General features: G+C 32.7%; 1 protein-coding gene across 6 annotated transcripts in view; it reads left to right on the top strand.

Moving 5' to 3' along the window:
* Positions 1-19,959, top strand: part of toy (paired box 6 protein twin of eyeless) — a 187,478-nt gene that overhangs the window by 33,870 nt on the left and 133,649 nt on the right. For all 6 annotated transcript variants that reach the window (XM_072530020.1, XM_072530019.1, XM_072530021.1 and 3 more), the window contains exon 2: positions 7,297-7,439. In XM_072530020.1, the coding sequence (XP_072386121.1) occupies positions 7,427-7,439 (13 nt within the window). In that variant the 5' untranslated portion in view covers positions 7,297-7,426. The remainder of the gene's footprint in view (positions 1-7,296; positions 7,440-19,959) is intronic.

The raw sequence follows: 19,959 nt of genomic DNA, 5'->3' as shown, positions 1-19,959 counted from the left end.
CATATGCTTATATTTGGTCGAACCACTTCTGCCGCTGGCCTGCCTCTCCTTCTTTCAGTTACATTCCCATTTCCGTTATTTCTTACTATGTCATTATTACTGACATACATATAAATATGTCAGTAATCTACGAAAGAAGGTATTTTCTTTTATTCATTTATCTTACATTATTTTATTTTATTGAAAATGACTCATACAGTTAACATCAGAGTGAAGCTGGTCTATGGAATCTAAATATCTAATATAAATTGAAAGCACACATATATATTTTTATTCTATATTATTCTATCTATTTGTCATAATTAACTGACTATTGATTAAGTCCTCTGTACTACTCAAATAATAATTATTGTTTGCTTGTTTTGTCATATACACATTTGTTTATAAACACCATATATTTCAGCCTTAGTTTCTTGAGAGCCTGAAGATGCTGTAAAAGTTTGTAAACAGCGAAAACGGTATCCCATTTCAATGCTGACACGAATTTAAAATTCTCTTATACAATAAAAAAGAGACATATGGGAAAAATATAAACATATCTACACCACATAAATTTAGAAGTATATTTTAGAATGTTACACTTTACGGAGCATACAACGTTACCATACTAAGAGAAACAAACTTACTTGAGCTGTTGGAGACAAAGCTAAGTTAGATCGAAATTTCGGAGGGTCAGAAACGTACAAATACAAATTGTAATTAAAATGAACTTCAATACAAGTAAAGAGAAACTTCGTGTGGAGTTGTCTGTCTCCCATCGGGCGCGTCCCAAGGTGATGGATAGGGGAACGCCCTAACCGGTCCTAGGACCGGTGGGTAGCTGAGAAATAAAAATTCCAACCGCGAACCAAAACAGACTAAGGTATGGCAACCCTATCAGAAGAGTATCTGGTCCTCCAGGTTGGGGGTTGGGCTAGAGGCCAACAACCTCTTCCTGTAAAAAGCATATGTTACAGAACCTCAGGAACTATGAGCTGGACGAAGGGACGACTGGAGAGAAATTCTTGAGGAGGGTAGGACCCACACAGGATTGTAAAGCTAGAATGATAATGATACAATAAAAAAGACAGCTAACGTGATTTGGATATGTAAAAATAATGACAAAACACAGATAATTCCGAATGAAATTAGAATGAATTCTTGCTAAGAATAGAACTCAGTTGTGTTTTTCATAATTTTCATTCTTCTTCTCTTAACTTCTCCATACCTTTCTATTTTGGCTAATACCAAAATTAATCCCTTTTATCGATATATTCTTCCTAAGCTCCTCCCACCTGTTCTTCTTTGTCTTCTTCCTTAACTCCTCCCAGGAACTAGAAAATCAACAATTCTTCATATCGGGCAATCAACGTGTCCACATTAAAAATGCATTTTATTTATTTATTTTATTTATTTTCGCAACATGCATTCGTTGTTCCTATTTTTTTTTAATTGCTCAACATTTAATTCCGTACGTTATCTCTGGTCTTACAGTAGTTTTATAGAATTTTCCTTTCAGTTTTATTGGAATCTTTCTGTCATACAACACACCACTCGCTTCCTTCCACTTTATCCATCCCACTCTAATTCTATTTCATTCATATACATCTATTTTCCCATTACTTTTGTAATACCGATCCTAGTTATTTTAAACAATTACGTATAAAAGGTAAAAAGTTTAAAATTTTCAACAGTGGAATTCTATTCACAAGTTTTCACTTTTCAGATACATAACCTTGAAACATTATTTTTTTCCTACTCTTTTGGCTCTACTTTTTCAAAATATGAATTAAGTTTACGGATAAGGGATATACCTAATAAATATTTATGTACATACATTCTAAGGTACTTTTGATCCGTCAATCTACTGAAAATTTACAAAAACCGGTCCTGGTGTTACCCTCCAGCACCTTTTTTCGATCTCATACAATGGCATAACGATCACAAAGACACCGCTGGGCTGAGTAAGATATTCACCTTTACACTCTTGTGATAAGTGAATATTTTGACATGGGATGACTGGTGTCAATGATTTATTTTGTTTCTGTTTATGATTCATAAATTGAAATCAGCTTCTTCTTCAGGTGACCTTAGGTGGTTGCGGAACTTAGGGTGACGGTATACGTTATCGTTGTATGTCTTGATACCTTTTTTTGTTTATTCCATGTAACAAAGTTTAATGGCTACAAGAATGTTAATGATCCAGCTGTTCAAATTTGACAAATTGGTTTTAATGTATGATGTTGTAGGAATATTCTGACAGCTGTTTAGTGAATACCGTTGTTTAAGATACCTAATCAATTAATTTAAACAGCAATGCTTTGTAACACAACCATTTTTTTAAAGGTAAAAAGTATTCAGTTTTTTATAAAACAGGTGTGGGAACCTACATAATAAAATTAGTATTGCCCTTTAATTAATAGAAAACCAAACATTTGGAAATATTGGAAAAATTAGCTAAGGGTGTAACTTAAAGCAGATAATTATAAAAACATAAATAAAAGAGAAACGATAATAATTACTATATAATAAATTGAAAGATCCAAATACGAAATAACCAAAAAACTCCTAATTTAACCTTCTCTACATAAAGATGGGAGATATTAGTTAATGATATTTAAGTCTTAGGACAAAGAAAATGTACTAGTTAAATAAAAGAACCTAGCTGGTTCGAAGACAGTTTTTAATTTACAATTTGCTTCAATCTCAAAGGGTTATTAGCATTAAACTGTATTTACATGAAATGTGAAAGAAAAACAGAAAGGTAATATCAAATTTGTTTACTCAGTCCTATGGCATGTAAAAAATTAAAAATTTTAGATGAATTATTTTCACTTAAACATTTTTTTGAGGTATTAAGTAATGGTTGTTGTTGTCGTTCTAGTACATGTTTAAGAACAGTCTATTAATATATGTTCCACTGTTAGTTCACTATCACACACATAACACATCGGAGGAGGTTGCTTCTTTAATATAAAAGCATGGGTTATCTTTGTATGTCCCAGTTGAAATCTAGATATGATCACTTGGTCTCTTCTCTTAGCAGAAAGTTTCCACAACACACTTTGTTTAATAGTTCTTAATTAGAGTTTTCTCAGAGCAGCAGCCAACAAAGTGACCATAGCCGTTATGATATCCAACCTCCGATAGGAGATGGAACTTTAAGAAGAAGAATTAGAGTTTGAATTATTCAAATGTTTACCATTTTGTTCTGATTTTGTTCTTAAAATTTTAAATGAGTATGAACACAGGTAACTATGATGGCTGTTAATGGATTCTCACTTCCATTGTTTGCCAATATGTCAGCTTTATCATTTACACTTATCTCGCAATGTAAATTCACCCAGAGTAACTGAACTAATCTTTGATTTTGTTGGAATGTTAAAATTTCCGCCATGTTAAAAGTTGATTATCCAGTATTACTCTCAAGAAGTTAATCGATTCTGAATAACTTATTGTTAAATTCTTTAGGGGTAGAATTTTGGTGCTATAATGTGCTATTTTGTAGTTTTACTAAAGATGATTGCTTTCGTTTTGGTGAAAGAAAATTTTGGGGCAGTAGTGTTCGATCGCGAAGACATTCGGATATTTATAGGTTAATTTTTTCCAAACATTTGCTGTCTCTCTTTTAACGTAGTGGCATTTCAAAGAGTTAAAAGAGTTTATTTTGTCACATGAATGTTAAGTTATAGTTGCGGATCTTGGTTGTCTAAGATTAAGGCCCAGAAGAGAAAAAGACAGCAGGTCGTAAACAGGGATCCAAATCGCTGTGAAAAAGTTACAAATAACCCAGATACAGTCCTATAAGTTGTCAACTTGAAAATCGGTATTAGCAATATATCGGTACGAAGAACTGTTTTATCTTACAAGAAACGCAACAAATGAAAACGGACATTCTTGGGTGTAGTGAAGTCGATGGTAATTAATTACAGGATTTTCTTCTATGGAGATAAAAGCAGGCCAAATTGATACAGAGTCCAACTAAAATTTAGAGTTACACCTTTTAGTTTAAATATCATACAAATGTATTCTTCAAAATCGACGAACACCAAAGTAGAATGTATTAAGGACATAGAAGGCTCTTAAATTTGATTACTTAAAATGAGACTAAAGAGAATGAATACTAAAACCGTGATATGATGAATAGACCAAAAACTTCTTAAATAACATTAATATTCAGATTCAAGAAAAAGTATAGAACTAATTGGTTTAAAAAGAATATAGAAAAGTATTAAAGAAAAGTAAAGAATTAAAGATCCTGTGGGAACATAAAAATGAAAATTACCTCAACTACAATCGATCCATTAAGGAACACAACAAATCACGACAGTATACTATGGATGATTGAGACAATTTTTAAAATAATGGAAAAGAGAGAACGATATAAAAATAAATACGAAACAAAATTAAGGAACAATATTATATTAAGGGACAATTAAGGGACATATAGATAATCAAACAAATTAAAGAATTAAGAGAAACATGGCTATTTGACAAATGTATAGAAATAGAATATCTTGAAGAAATGTATGATACTTTTAACATACCTAAAGAAATTAAAGAAACGGGTTATTCAAAAACTAAGTTACTCCAATAATAACATAGGAAGAAGATAACGCTATATAGGAAACAAAAGAAAAGGTTCAAAATTAGAAGAAATATGCATCGCCGAAAGAAATTCAAATATAGGGGAGAGCCTTCATGTTTATAAAAATGAAATAGAAAGAGCTATTCAAAGAATAAAAACTAATAAACCTTTAATCTAACCTTTTTAACCTCCGTTAAAAAAATGGAATGAGTATCAAACTACTAAAAGAAAACTATATTGAACTCATGTAAACCTGTTCAACACTATTTTTCAAACTAGAAATGATCGACTCACTTCTATATTTATACTATTAGAAACTAGTAAAAGAGTAAGAAGGAAGGACATAATACACATAAAGTTTTAAGAAAATAGTGTAAATAACTTATCAGTGTTAAACATTTTATCATAAGTTCTGTCAAAATAAAGACCTTTAAGTCTTTGACGATGCTTTTTCTTTTATAAATTACAAAACATTTACTTTGAAAAGCCTTAAAACAGAGGGCTGCGTTAAAAAGGAGCATCAATCGAAATATAGATACCTTAATAGAGCTGGATCTTTATTTTTATGAAAAGAAAGCGATGTCATATAAAAATAGATTAAGAAAAAATAATAGTAGTAAAAAGTATAATAATAATAAATCACCTGACTAAGCAAGAAAAAATGCGCACCTGCATGAGTAAACCTCTGCATGAAGACATCTCAATGAGATCAGCCAAGAATATGTCGACAATACAGCGTCGAACTATTTCCCGAGACTGAGGGTTTCCTACTTGCCATTCAGGATCAGGTTATTCCAACAAAAAAGTACCTGAAATATATTGTTAAAAATCCTCAAGTCCAAAAGGACAACTCTGACAGAATACTTGAAAAAGACAACTACAAGCTATACTTTGATCGCACTGAGCTCACAGACCAACCAGTGGCACAAAATAGACCGGATCTCATACTAGTTAATAAACTTATCAGGCATACAACACTTACTGATGTGGCGATACCTAACACCAATAATTTGCGTGTTAAATACAACGAAAAAATAGCCAAGTATAGAGATTTAGGAATACAAATCAGGAGACAATGGAAACTTGGAAAGTACTCAGACAGTACCTATTATTCTATCTACTACTGGTGTTATTCCCAAAAACCTCCTAGCGAACATAAAACAGATGCTCCAGCAGAAATACTCCAGCAAACCAAGTCACCTAGGACTCGATAACACAGAAAGAGTCCCACCAGAGCTCAATCCTTTTGAGCCGTATGGCTAAATCTGGAATAATAACAAGCTTAAGTACCACCCAATTACTTGTCTTCCAACTTTTTACAAATTACACCTGACTAAGCATGAAAAAATGCGCACTTGGATGAATAAACTTCTGTACGGGTGACACCTTAATGAGATCAGCCAAGAATATGACGACAAATCAGGGGGGAACTATTGGTTGACATCGGGAAAGATGTTTTCTGGGACAGAGAGTTTCCTACTTGCCATTTAGAATCCGGTTATTCCGACTAAAAGTCACGTAAAATATATTGTGTCAAAGGCCCTCAGGTCCCAAACGACAAATGCCGATATGGATGTCAAGCCCAAGCAACCATCCAACACCTTGCGGGAGCTACCAGACGTTTGTCGGAACTGATTACAAAGAACGCCATGACGCAGTAGGAAAGATTCTTTACTGAGAACTAGCTATCAAACTGCGACCTCTCCAAGTTGACCATCTTCCTTATTATCAATATGTCCCTGATAAAATGCTTAAAAACGACAACTATAAACTTGACTGGAACCGCACTGTGCTCACAGACCAACCAGTGGCGCATAATAGAGCCGATCTTATACTAGTTAATAAACTTACTAGGCAAACAGTCATAGATGTAGCGATATCTAAGAATAATAATATGCGTGTTCAATACAACGAAACAATCGCCAAGTACCGAGATCTGGAAATACAAATTTGGAGACAATGGAGATTGGATAGCATTGCAGAAAGCAGTGAAGCATAAGAAAATTTTTGGGAGATATTCTGATGGACCAAGTCATCTAGGGCTCGATAAAACCGAAAGAGTCCCACCAGAGCTGATTTCTTTTGCTAACGTACGTATCTGGGATGAGTAAATTTTCGCCTTAAAGGAAGTGTGGGCCTTATGGCTAAATATGGACAACAACAGGCTTAAATGCAGTATAATGCAGCATATAGTGACTCATTTCCTTAAAATTATCTATTTGACCCTATTCATTTTTAAACTAGTTAACACTCAATTTTTATTTTCTGTCTCATAAGAGAGTATGTTTAGTTCAAAATTCCATTAAAGCTGGTTTTTATTGTCAATATCTCGGTTTCTCTAAGCCGAACCTTAAAAATTCTTGTATATTCGTAATTGGCGTTATCAAATTGACCAGAAGATGCATTTTTTAAACAAAACTAAAAATTTAGTTTTAGATTTAACATGAAAATTTGTTACTACTAAAGTAAATTTGTTCGTTGGATGATTTGAGGAGTGACGAAATAATTTATAGTTTATAATGACTTTCGATAGGCACAATCTAAAAAAAGGTTTAGTGAAGTAAGGATATACACATTTAAGTGTGAATAAAACGTTGAAAATATGTTATATAATTTTAATAAAATGATTTCAAAAAAACAACAACTTTATTTCTTGTTGCTTTTAGTCGCTATGTGAATTTGAATATTACGTTTTATTTATTTTTTATTGATGTCCTTCTTTTTTACAGGCAATCCCAAGAGGTCAACCTGGGAGCCACATCCGGACCCGTCCCGACTCCGGGCGGGTTTTCTCCAGTTATTTCAGCAGCCAAAACGCTTTCTTTGAGGGAGTCGTCGTGTGCGGAGGCTTTGTGGAAAATGCCACACAAAGGTAACCCTATTTTGTTAATATATAACGAATCATTACCTGTACCTATTTCATATTTCTTTATAAAAACTAAAAAAAACAGACAGTACTTAATATGGATCAATCAAAAAATATATCAGCAGAACAGCAGAAATTTAGTAAGCAGCTGATATTATGATACCTTAGTTTATGTTCTTAATATAAATGCAATTGATTCGATATGTTTGCATTCGATTCGGCCTCATTCGCATAATAGTTATCATATTAGTGCTTATATCGTTATTTATATTTATTATTCTTTGTAGAAGACATAGTTAAATTTGGTAATAAACCTAAAATAAGAATACTAAGAAAAGTAAAGAAAAATTAATCACAAACACAAAAAAATCTTTAAATAATTAATAGAAACATGATGAAGGCTCAATGAAAGTTGTTAAAATTTATAAAAATATATAGATATGTAAAAAAGGAATTTTGTAAACCTACTAACTTATGCAAATCTTTTGCAATATGCAAATCTTTAATCAGTCCAAAATCTTTTTTCGCATCTCATCATACGCCGATGAAAGTGGCTCCTCACGTTTTTCCCATAACGAACCAAACCTTCAAACGTTTGTTCTTTTGAGTGTTCGCCAACACCACCCCCATAATAATAATCACACAACGATGCAAAATAACCCGAGCGCAACCCTCCACCAGGGCTCATGCTGAGGCCTTTAATCAAGCAGCAATTACACAAGTTTTTCTCAATTCTCTTTTACCCCTCCTTGTAATGAACCAGTTAATATACGCCAACCCTCCGCTCGTTCTCTTTTCTTACGAAACCGCGTGTAGGTTTTTTAAAAGATCGCAAATTGCTGGATTCGAGGGCCGAAGCTCTAATTGTATTTGGTTCCATTACATTGTCTCCTGGCACACGTCATTGTGGTCGGAGTAATCGATTTTTTTCATTGGGCCATTGACTATAATTCGAGAGCCGTACGTAAGAGGCTATTGTTGGTCTAATTAGAGAGGGATCCAGTGACGGTATCGTTTCCTTATGTTCTTTCTATCAATCATATAACTCAAGGAGGTTAAAATTACTAAATAATTGGAAGATGAAATTATTCTGCAAACAAAACCCATTTATGTACGTCCTTGTTTCTCAGATAATAAAAAAAGTAACTGCGAAAATATGTTGCTGCATTTCAGCTTTTACGTTAAAAACAATCCTGACTGTTCTATTATGGTCGTCGTACTTTCATATTATTTTTAAGTACATAAAAAAGTAATTTATGTTATTTCCAATAGGGGTATATTAAATATATAATATATTAAATATCGTCAGTAATATTAGACTAAAGCAATCATATATTGGAAATCCTTGAAGAGAAAAGTTGGAACATAACCCTGCTCTTCCGCCTAAATTGTTTTTGTCAATATAAGGACTACATAATTTGTCTTCAAATTGAATACCTAAATATCGTGAAACTGTCTTCGGTTTACTTGTCCTTTATAAAAAACCATTGTAAAATGTTTAGCAGCACTCTTTAATGGCCCTTCTTTTACTTATCCTTATAGCTTTCAATTCGGTTAAATACAAGTTATTAATATTGACTGCTATTATAGAAATTATAGGATTTCATCGTTTCTTTCGAGCCAAGCAGGTGATGAATTCGCCAAGAGTTATTCCACCCATAGATAAAGAAAGTGAGCAAGGTTCAGAGCGTCGTAGGTTTTACTCTACTGATGAGTCATCGTGGCGATATTAATCCTGCCCAGTACGAGAGTAACCGCAGGTTCAGATTCCGGCTTAGACTAAGTCAAAGGTGCCAACGATATATATATCTTTGAGTTACGAGAGTCGAAAGACTGAAAACAATATGATTCTACTAGGAAATCGTAGTTTGCTATGAAAGTCGCATGAGCCCATTTTTCCGTTGAGATTATCGGTTTGCGCTGGGATTAGTTCTTACTAGTAAAAGAAATAAGCAACATATTTAAAAACGAATTCCTTCTGCACCTAATTGACAATAACAACAAAATGTACGTGGTAGAGCAGTTTCCAGGCTGCAATCTATTGATAATCAGAGAGTCTCAGCTTTAATATTCATCTTGTCGGTTAAACGAGACCTCTGATATATTAAAAAAACAGCTGCTTTAATTAGGAATTATATGAAGCTTTTTTGAAGTGTCATTATTATTAATATTACCACATATTACTTCATATAACCGCGCAAAATAAATCATAATGTATGATTATGTGTTAAAATACTATTATTTTTAAAGAAAAAAGAATTAACAAAAATAATTTTTTTAGGTAATTTACTTCTTTGTAAAATCTATATATTATAAATATACAGTGTTTATTCTAAATAAACTATCTTTTTACGAAACGTCTCAACACCACCCCTCGACCATCTCGTAGTATTCGCTCGCCAATTCTTGTTCTTTGCTTTATCTCAGCGAACTCGTGAAAATGGCGTCTCTTTGTTGACTCGGTAACCCGTAGTTCGCGACACTCCACGTTTAAATTACATTAACCTTAACATTACATGCCGAATTGAGAACGTACCGAGACGTGAAAGAGCGACGGAGTGGGGCTTTAGACAGAGCTGGCGGCGACGGGGAAATACAAGAAAGACGGCCGGTGAGGTTGCCGGATTCATATAAAATGCAGAAAGACAGAGATATTTTGTATACGAGGAATAATTTTATTTATAGTTTTGTTTTTTTCCGTAGTTGTCGTAGTGATCTTGGATTTACTTGGAGTAAATTTTAAATTAAGACAAAAAACTAATTATGAACAAAACTTAAAACAGATACGGGCAATGAAAACATTAGTTTTAAGCATGTACAACATTTAAATATGTGTCGTATATTTTAACAGTTATACAGTTAATGAGAGTTCAATACCAGTATCTATTGAGTAGATTTTTTATACTCGTGCATCAGTCTTACCACTTTTAAATTATTGGTTGTTTACGCCCAATCTATTAAATTTTGTGGAAGAATAGAAATACTAGTGGAAGATAATATTGACTAAAACTGGATGAAGTGCTAAATAACATATTATAAGAATTATCATCATAGTCATTAATATCGTGGCAGATGTGTTGTGGTTCATCATTGAGCTTCAGCGGCTCGGATAGTCCGATTAATGAGATTTCTCCACTGATTACAGTCATTTGTTAAATGTACTACCTCAGTATACTGCTTGAGAAGATTTTTTGTAATGTCTGCCGATCTCTATGGAGACCTTCCGCGTTGGCGTTGAGTCTGTGGCCTTCCTTGGACTACCAACCGCTCCATTTTTGATCACTTCGATGGATATGACCAAAGAACTTTTAGAGTATACAGTACTAGAGAGACGATGATTAGGTTTAATTTCATCCAGAACTTAGATATTCGTACGGCGAGCCATCCATGAAATTCGAAGCAGTTGTCTATCGGATTCTATGACTGTCAGTGTCTCACATGCATAGTAAAATATAAAAAAAACAGAGTTGAATCGAGTCTTTTCTTGTTTGTCATAGTAATATTACGATTACCCCAGACCCCATTTAGTTCAGTCATTGCTGCTCTTGCTACATATACGAATGCTGAACAAATATATATATTGTACCAAATTTTTAATACATAGAAGAAAACGACTGTTGATGGTTTTCAGTTTGATGCAAGATATTTGTTTGCTGACGCATACATAAAGGACTCAACAAGGATATAAATATAATAAATATTATTATTATATTAGGAGAATATACATGCAAGGGCGCACACACGAGATTTTTACCTATACTGTTTATCATTATTTTTTAAAAACAAAAGTCGGTTACAAAATTAGTTCTATATAAACATAACGTAATGTAACAATCCAAGACATTACTTTTCAATAAGCGTGACAACATAAAGTCTATTTATGTGTTAAAGGAGCTAAAAGATACGGCAACAGAGAGTGAAAAACAATCAAACAATCATAGTGACTTGTGTTTTATAGAATCCACTAAACACTGTCGCATATAATGAATAACTTGTCTAGTTCAGCGGTATAATAATACTATTACCGAAAAATAGCGTACTATCATTAGCATCTGGCCAACATGGATATTCCTTAGACATACATTAAAATTCTAGAATCTTTAGTAGATGGAAGATTTGAAACATTCAAAATGTGATTCAGGTGGTAATAAGCCAATTATAACACAAGGACTAATACGAAGGCCTCGTTAATACATTATCGAAGTCGTCAGTGGGGTGGGTATAAATATGAATAATAAAAGATAACAGATTAACCAAGAAAACCAAGAAATATTGTATGCTACGAAACTGGAAAATGGGTCCCAATAAATCTTAAGAAGGATTCAAATTCGATATAAAATATATCAAATCATTATTCAAACCAAACTAATAGTATTACCATATTTAATTATATAATGCAAAAAGCAGCCAATAAAATTAAATCATAAAAAATTATAAATCTCAAAAAAAATTTATTTATTCATTTTTGTTAAAAATTTGCATATACAGACAACAATAAACTAGTATCTTAATAAATTGCGGTCACGCAATAGATGAAAAAAGGTGAATCCTAAAAAAAATTAATTACTGTTTCAATTTCCAAAAATGAAAAAAAAGTTGAGTATGGACCATAACTTTTCAACTGAAAAAGCTTTTTAATTCTGTATAATAGACGTTGTAAAGTTATAACCATGTTAGAATACACGTGGATCTGAAATCCACTATTTATTTAAGATCATAAGGAGGTCAACATTAGCTAAAGTATCTAATTTTCATCACCACCATAACAAAGACACGTCATGGAAATCACTATCCCGGCTAGCTCTTCTTAGAGGTAGTTTGGCTAGTCCTTAAGACAAATAATGATAGCAAAAACGATCACAAGGGAGATCAAAGCATAACCCAAAAATTTAAACAAGCGTTTTAATTAATAAAGAAATAGACTTGGCTCTATGTTGCAGCAAGTCCTACACAAAGTGGCCAAAGGCCTCAAAAAGTGACCGAACAAAGAAAAAAAAGTGACTAACAGCCTGAATATTTAAGAAAAATGTCGCAATGAAACACTTTAGCATACTGCTTTGTATGTAGGGCTGCTGGATGAAAAGTTGATGATGTTGACGATTTTGCTACAGGTCTCCTAGTAATTAATACCTGGTGGAATGGAGGATTTTATTACACCATTGGTTTTGTATTCCATTAGATGTGGAATGTACCTGGTGGTGGATTAGTTGTATTCCATGGATCTTGGAATTGAGCCTGGTGAATGGATTTATTGCTATTTCATTTTTATCGCAGGTAGAGACCCAAGCATCGCTAAAGGATCTAGATCTAAAAAAACCTTGCTGGAGTGAGCGTTAGCGGCGGAAAAATGCCTGTTTCTTTTGGAACGAAATATTTAAACATTCGTAATTCCAAGTAGTAGGGATATAGATACGAAAATTATTTAAGATCGGATATATGGATATTGAAATATTAAGATACCGGGGTTATCCAAAAATTTGGTAGTCAAAACAGAACAAAAATAAAGTCTTGTTATATTAATATAAATTATTTAAAACGAGGAAAAGAGAACATGAAATGTGATTGAAAATTAGGGAAATTTAAAGTAAAGAAGCTATTACGTTATATAGGACGTAACAACTTAATAAACTCAATACATAAACGAACTTTATAATTATGTGTAACTTCATAATTACCGAAATAAATGAAAATTTATTCGTAAAAAGTATCGTATCCATCGTATGCTTTGATATGCCTCAAATCTAAGCATCTGGATATTTATATACCCTTTAGTCAGACAACTTAAAAGTAAATGTTAATATAAACATATTTAATAAGTACGAGAAAGAAAGTGCGTCTGTGTTTATAATACAAAATTGTTTACACGGCAGAAATACTACTTATGTACTTTCTAACTAGAGTAAACACAGACGAAATTAATTATAGGGGAACTAAAAATACGGCGTAGTTAGACGTAATAAAAATAGTCTCTTAGAAAAATGAAAACGTTACAGATTAACTAAATATGTATTTTATAAGTGTCTTTTTACCACTTTTTTAAAATACACCTATATGTATGTGCGTTCTGAAATTCCATCAAAACCAGTGAAGACAAAATTCAAGAAAAAAAGGGAAAACGTTCAAAAATATAGAACAGTTTTTTAGTTTTTAGTTTTTTCGTATAAAGTAATGTTACCTATAATATTAAATTAAATACAGTGCTATAAAAAGTCTAACACAACATTGAGCTATCTGTGATTAACACTGTATCTTGTCGGACACTATTTGGACAAACAACGATGTTGGTGACATGGATCCTAATTAATGTTACAAGTATTTTGTTTACGTTCAGGAAAATGGAGCAATTAAAAGTCACTGTATAAAGGAAACACGTGAAGTTTTTGCTGACATTTCAGAACTGCCGAACGGGGAACCCACACGAATTTTCTAATATTGGAATTTCGTTTTGTCAGAAGTTTTGAAATATAACTAAATCGACAAAGAGAAATTTTAATTGGAGGAATTTTAAAATGGGTTGTATGATTTTAATATATATATATATATATATATATATATATATATATATATATATATATATATATACTTTTTTTTAATTTACTACAGAATTCTAAGTAATTTTACGTATTAAGCATAAACACATCTCACATTTTACAGCAGAGAAAAGAACAAATTGATTGTAAACACAGACGCACTATATGCCAGACATCGTGACAAATATATTATAAATTGGATCTGTTCATTGTACATACACCTATATGACTAGGTAACCCTGTATTGCATGCATGTTAATTAGGGACTCTAAATATCATTTCTTGTATTGGCATAACCTTAGGTAAATTTAAAAATTCCTGTAGACTCATTTTTTAGTTGCCTCCTCTTTTTGAAAAATATGGAATGGGTACTGTAGGCAACATTATGCAGTAAAACTACATACGAGGTTTGCCTTTTTAGTTTACATATAGCAGCTTAGAGGGCGCCACCAATAAAACCTTCCAACATAAATGTAACCTCTATCTTTTGTTGACAATAGTCAAGAGTTTCATGGCAATACAAAAAGTCGTGTAATACAGTGAATTTTTGAAATTAGCAAGTCGGTCGAAAAATGGATATGAGCTGAGAACATTTTCGAGCAATAATTTTTCTCAGCGACGAATCCAGACCAGGTCTACCCAAAACAGCAGTTACACAGCAAAACATTGATGCGGTTCGTCAAGTAATTAAGAATGACCGGCGTGTAACATACCGGAAGATAGAAGCATCTTTGGACATTTCAAAAAGCTCGATCCAAAAGATCCTACATGAAGAACTGGGTGTTACGAAGTTGGTTTCCGGTTGGATCCCTCATTTGTTCACAGAAAAGCAAAAAGCGGTTCGCGTAAATTGGTGTCAAAAAACATTGAAACGGTTCAATAAAGGAAGCTCAAAAAACGTTTATACTATTGTTAGTGGCGATGAATCTTGGATTTACTCAAAAAGTTCAAAACATCCAATTGTTACCTCATCCATCGTATAGCCCCGACCTAAGTCCCAACGACTTCTTCACGTTTCCATCAAGAATTCAATTCGTGGGCAGCGATTCCAGTCGCCAGAAGAAGTTATCGATGCCTTTAAAACAGCAATTTTGCAGGTGTCAACTGAAGACTAATATAACTTGAATAAAATGAATATTACGGAACGAATAAAATATTATTTACGAATAAAATGAATGAATTTTACGGAACTAATATAACTGTTTTACTAATTGGTTTGAACGAATGCAAAAGTGTATCGATCTTGGTGGGACATATTTTTAAAAGCAATAAAGTACTTTAAATCTATGTCTTTTTTATCTTTATGGCTATATGCAAAAATAAAAAAAAATCACTGCGCTATGAGCTAATGACCCATTTGATCTTTTCTAACTTCTTCGCAAGGAATGTATGCTGTTGCATGGTATTACTTTTTGTTTACCTCGTATGCCTGTGAACTACATGGATGCCATCTTTTAGAACAAATTACCTTTTTTACAATTTTAGTAAAGGTAACTAAAGAGTAAAGCATACTCTTATTAAAGAATAGATAATGGACCATCAATATCAATATATTGTTGTATATGTACGCTCCTGCATAAGGCTTAGACTATCACTTCACTATATTCACTATATCACTTCACCATAGTCAGGGGAACACCATCGATAATAGATTTCTGTTCTTGAAATAAACTTCTGCCTTGATTTTTGTATTTCTTTGTCTGATATCAGTTCATAGCCAGCGAGTCTATTTTGCCTTACAGTATCTACACACTGTATACCATTCTTTGCTAATTCTAACTACAAGTTGATTACAAACTATTAGATAAAACAAAAATTTTCAATCCCCATTTTTTGGGTTTTTTTTTTGTTTTACTGCTTGAGACTGTTTCATTATCTTGCTCAATCAACTCATCGTCAAAAAATTAGTTAAGTTTGTATTGGCTCTTTTATCTGGTTCGCTGTAGGCATATTACCTTTCTATTTAGGAATAGGTAATAAAATTTTTGTTTTACAGACTTTCCATTTGTAAGATCCTTATTATCTCTAGAATTAGATGAATCTTCCACTTCATCTTCAGAATGCCATATCCTTTCTTGAGCATTTTTGTTCTAAGAGAAATATTGATATTAGAAATGTTACTCTTAAAAATAGTTTAAAAATATTCTTACAGAAACATCACTATTGTCAAACTGTACATAAGAGGGATCATCAATAGCATCATCTTTATCTAAGTCACTGTCGTCAGAATCATCTAGCACCGGTCCTATAATTATATTTTCATTTCTACTACCCTATTTCCATAAAATATATTTACACTAACCTGAGATAGTTTTATATCGTGATGGTATAAAGTTGCCTGAAAGCAACGTCCGTTTAAAACGTGATTTGTTATTCTAATTTTAATTTTATACTTACCAATTGTATATGAATAATTATTTTACAATTCTATAAAAAAATTAAAAGAATTTTGTGTTTAGAAATAGTATAAAATGGCTAAAACTTACCAGAACTTGTACCGCACACATGTAACAAATGAGTGAAGACAACATATAAAAATTTTTGACTTTGATAGAATGTGTCTTAAACTACAATATACAATACAATATGTACCTCAAAATCACTAAAAGGCAAAATATTAGTTTTCTAACTGAATTTAATTTTGGTGTTGCCCAAAAGCAACGCTTTGCCATACAGGGCTAATATAGCTACTTTTTTACATAGATTTTTAGCAGTTCTTAAACGAAAGATGGTACAGACAAGAGTTAGTGGTTCCTTTTTTTCTTCCCTTTCATCACTTTTATATAACGTGCACAATTTTGATGGCAAAATTCTACTTTTTAAAACAACCATAAATCTCATCGGTGATACATATTCTCGTACATTGCTGTATATATCGTAACCAAAATTTAATTTCTTTTATAAACTATAGATATTGTTTACCTTTTTTTTCTTCCTCCATATTTAAATTGGACAACTCTAGTGTATTTCAATATTTTGCTACTATTTTATTTTATACTTCATCTTTGTCTGAATGGAAGGACTTAGCCAGATAGGCAAGGACCCATAGAGGGTTATAATGCCAAAAGAAGAAGAAGAATTAAACCAAATATCAAAGCATATTTTCATTAATGTAGTTACATATGTGCTATATTTATTGACTATTCAATAGCTTCACAGCTTCAAGTTGGAGCGATTAGTCCAAGAAATATTTTTAACATGGAATTTATGTTTAATTGACGAGGTATGCTTAAAAAATTAAATATCTTGAATATTGTGATTTTAAAAATATTTGAACCAGGTCAAGCATTTCCACAAATAATCTGAGCAGCAAACACTTTACTCCCCTCTCCATTAATCAATATTTGATGAGATTCTTAGCGAAAGGAATAACGGGATAAGAACAGGAAATCCTCTTTTCATTTATATTAGAAACCAGGAGGCGAAAATCCATGTGTACGACAATAAACCTCCAAAATCAGAAGCAATTCCAAAACCTCAGCTTAATCTCCCCAGAGGGTCTGAATATACGGAAACAACAGACTAGAAGGCAGTATTTACGATATGAATTGGTTATAATGGTGAATGGCAAACAGGACTCTACTTGTATAAATAAAATATGTAAACTGGTTTATAATTTTCACTTCAACGTATATATAGTAGTAAATAAAGAATATTGTATTATTTATTAAAAAAATAAAAAGTGTTTTAAACTGGATTGATGCTAAATGTTCTTATCGTGTTGATTGGAAGGGATCCTGTCCTCTGCATTTATTCTGTATTGTATTTCGCTAAGTATTAAGCTTAATAATTTCGTTGGTTTTAACTAGTACTATCTGATATTTAAAACAATCCAATGGTAAGGCAAAGCAGCTCCCTTACTTCGATTTGAGGAGTCTAGAGGTTTCTTCGATTGGATCTCGGAGCAGGAGGGAAAAATAAAAAATTTAACATAGAAGTATAAAATCCAAAATTGATCTGCTTATTAAAATTGGTCCGTGGATCAGGTGTGCCGATGGAAGCGCAGTACGGTAAAATATGGGGATTGGAATTTTACGACTTGGTATTACTTATTCCATTGGTCCCAAACGGAAGTTATTTGGAAGTCATTTACACATTATGTATGTATTCGTTATATACAGACTTGTGCCTTCTTCGGTTTTCTTGCTATGACATACTTAATTAATGTGAAAAAAAGATCTCTTTAAAATCTGAGAGACGAAATTTGGCTTTAGTTTAAAATTTTCTTTATGTATTTAATTATAATTTTTCCTACAAAAAATGGAATAATTCACTTATAGGAACGCAGAACATAAACATGATGGCAAAATATGTACAAAGTTCTAGTGAGATCCTTTCATTACTGTTTTTAAAAATCTACAGTACAGGAAGAAAGGAAAAGGAGTGTCTCATATTTCGATTAGTCTACAGCGAAAAACGTAAACGAGATTATGGTAGCTATGGAGCTTTTACTACATAGGGAATATTGAAAATTGAGTAGAAGACATCAAATATATCAGACCGAATCCTGAGAGCGACAATTGATCAAGAATAGTAAACTTCATGTTATATCAGTTTACACTCCAGACATAAACAAAACCGAAGTTAGAAATGAGCATTTTTAGAGTGGTCGACAATATGTAACAGAAAAGGTACAGAGGAATGAAAGAAATAATCTTGCAGATTTTATTGGAATATTAGGTAATCATAGAATATATAATATAAAACAATTATTTTACGAAGACACACGGAATTGGAATGGAGAACGCCAGATTCTTTATATACTCAAAGACAGGTTTTTCCACCAGAAATTCCAACACAAGTACATCTGGCAGAATATATTAATTAAGTCAAAAATTTAAAATATATTAAATAATAAATAGTAGAGAAATAATATTGTTATGGTCCTGTACGTCACGAAGCGAACCGACCGTTCTATCGGTATATATTTATGGAATGTTGTGTTTTTGCACATCGTCACCTGCTAGCTATTTCTAGATCAGATGTTTTTATTATATAAGACGTTAAGTCGACCTTTGATGAATCAGTTATATAGGTATTGGCAAAGTGTTGTTTTTGTAAAGCGATATCCATGGTTATTAATGTAATTAGAATTTATGATATTGTAATTTAGTGAGTTTCTGTAGTTGAACTCAAATATAGTTAGCTAAATAACATTTGCTTTACTTAATCCCTAAATTAACAGCAAAACATAACAATCGGTGTCAGAAGTATGTTCTAGATCCAAAGTTAGTCCGTGAGCCGAAGAAAGTTCGAGATCTTTAGCTAGTTCACGAACACAAGAAATATCCAGATCTAAAAATAGTCCTGTGAGTTAGCTGGACAACGGAGTTAGGCAAGAGTGACAGGAGATTGCTAAATATGAGCAAGCAGTGAACCGCTTCAGTGGAACTTCATGTTGGGAAACGACATTAAAAAGAGGGTCTTTTAATGTCGTTTAATAACGGCTACTTCTGGCTGTTTGAAAAAATAGTTTATAGCAGCTATCTTATACTTATTTCCTGATGTTACTAAAAACGGTACCAGAATCTCGACAGAAACTCGTTCCTATGGAATCCTGTCTCGTTTTCGGCCTCTTCTTGGATGCACACAGCTCACATTGTTTGCATTATTCTTCCACATCTTACTGACAATTAACCCAGTAATACCTCTCACGGACTCTGGCCAGAATCCTATTAATCCCAAGATGCCTCCGCAGCGGCTATCATGGAGTTCTGCAAGCACGTCCTTTAAATATGATCTTGGGAGAAAAACTTGGGGCACTGTTCTTGTTCCATGTGCACTTTCTCATTTACGTTATGACTTCCATTTAGTAATGACGTAGTCCTCGTAAACATAAAAATCCTACTGAAGCCAATAGCGTTTTACTGATTCCCCATATTTGGTAATCTCCTGGCACTGTAGCCTTACTCCGTTGTCCAGCCACTCACAGACTGTTTTTAGATCTGGATCTTTACACGGACTAGCTTTAGATCTGAATCTTTCTTCTGCTCACG

The sequence above is a fragment of the Diabrotica undecimpunctata genome, chromosome 4 (genome assembly GCF_040954645.1).
Source record: "Diabrotica undecimpunctata isolate CICGRU chromosome 4, icDiaUnde3, whole genome shotgun sequence".
Lineage (NCBI taxonomy): Eukaryota > Metazoa > Arthropoda > Insecta > Coleoptera > Chrysomelidae > Diabrotica > Diabrotica undecimpunctata.
The sequence above is the reverse complement of the archived record's forward strand: the minus strand, read 5'-3'. Positions and strand labels throughout refer to the sequence as shown.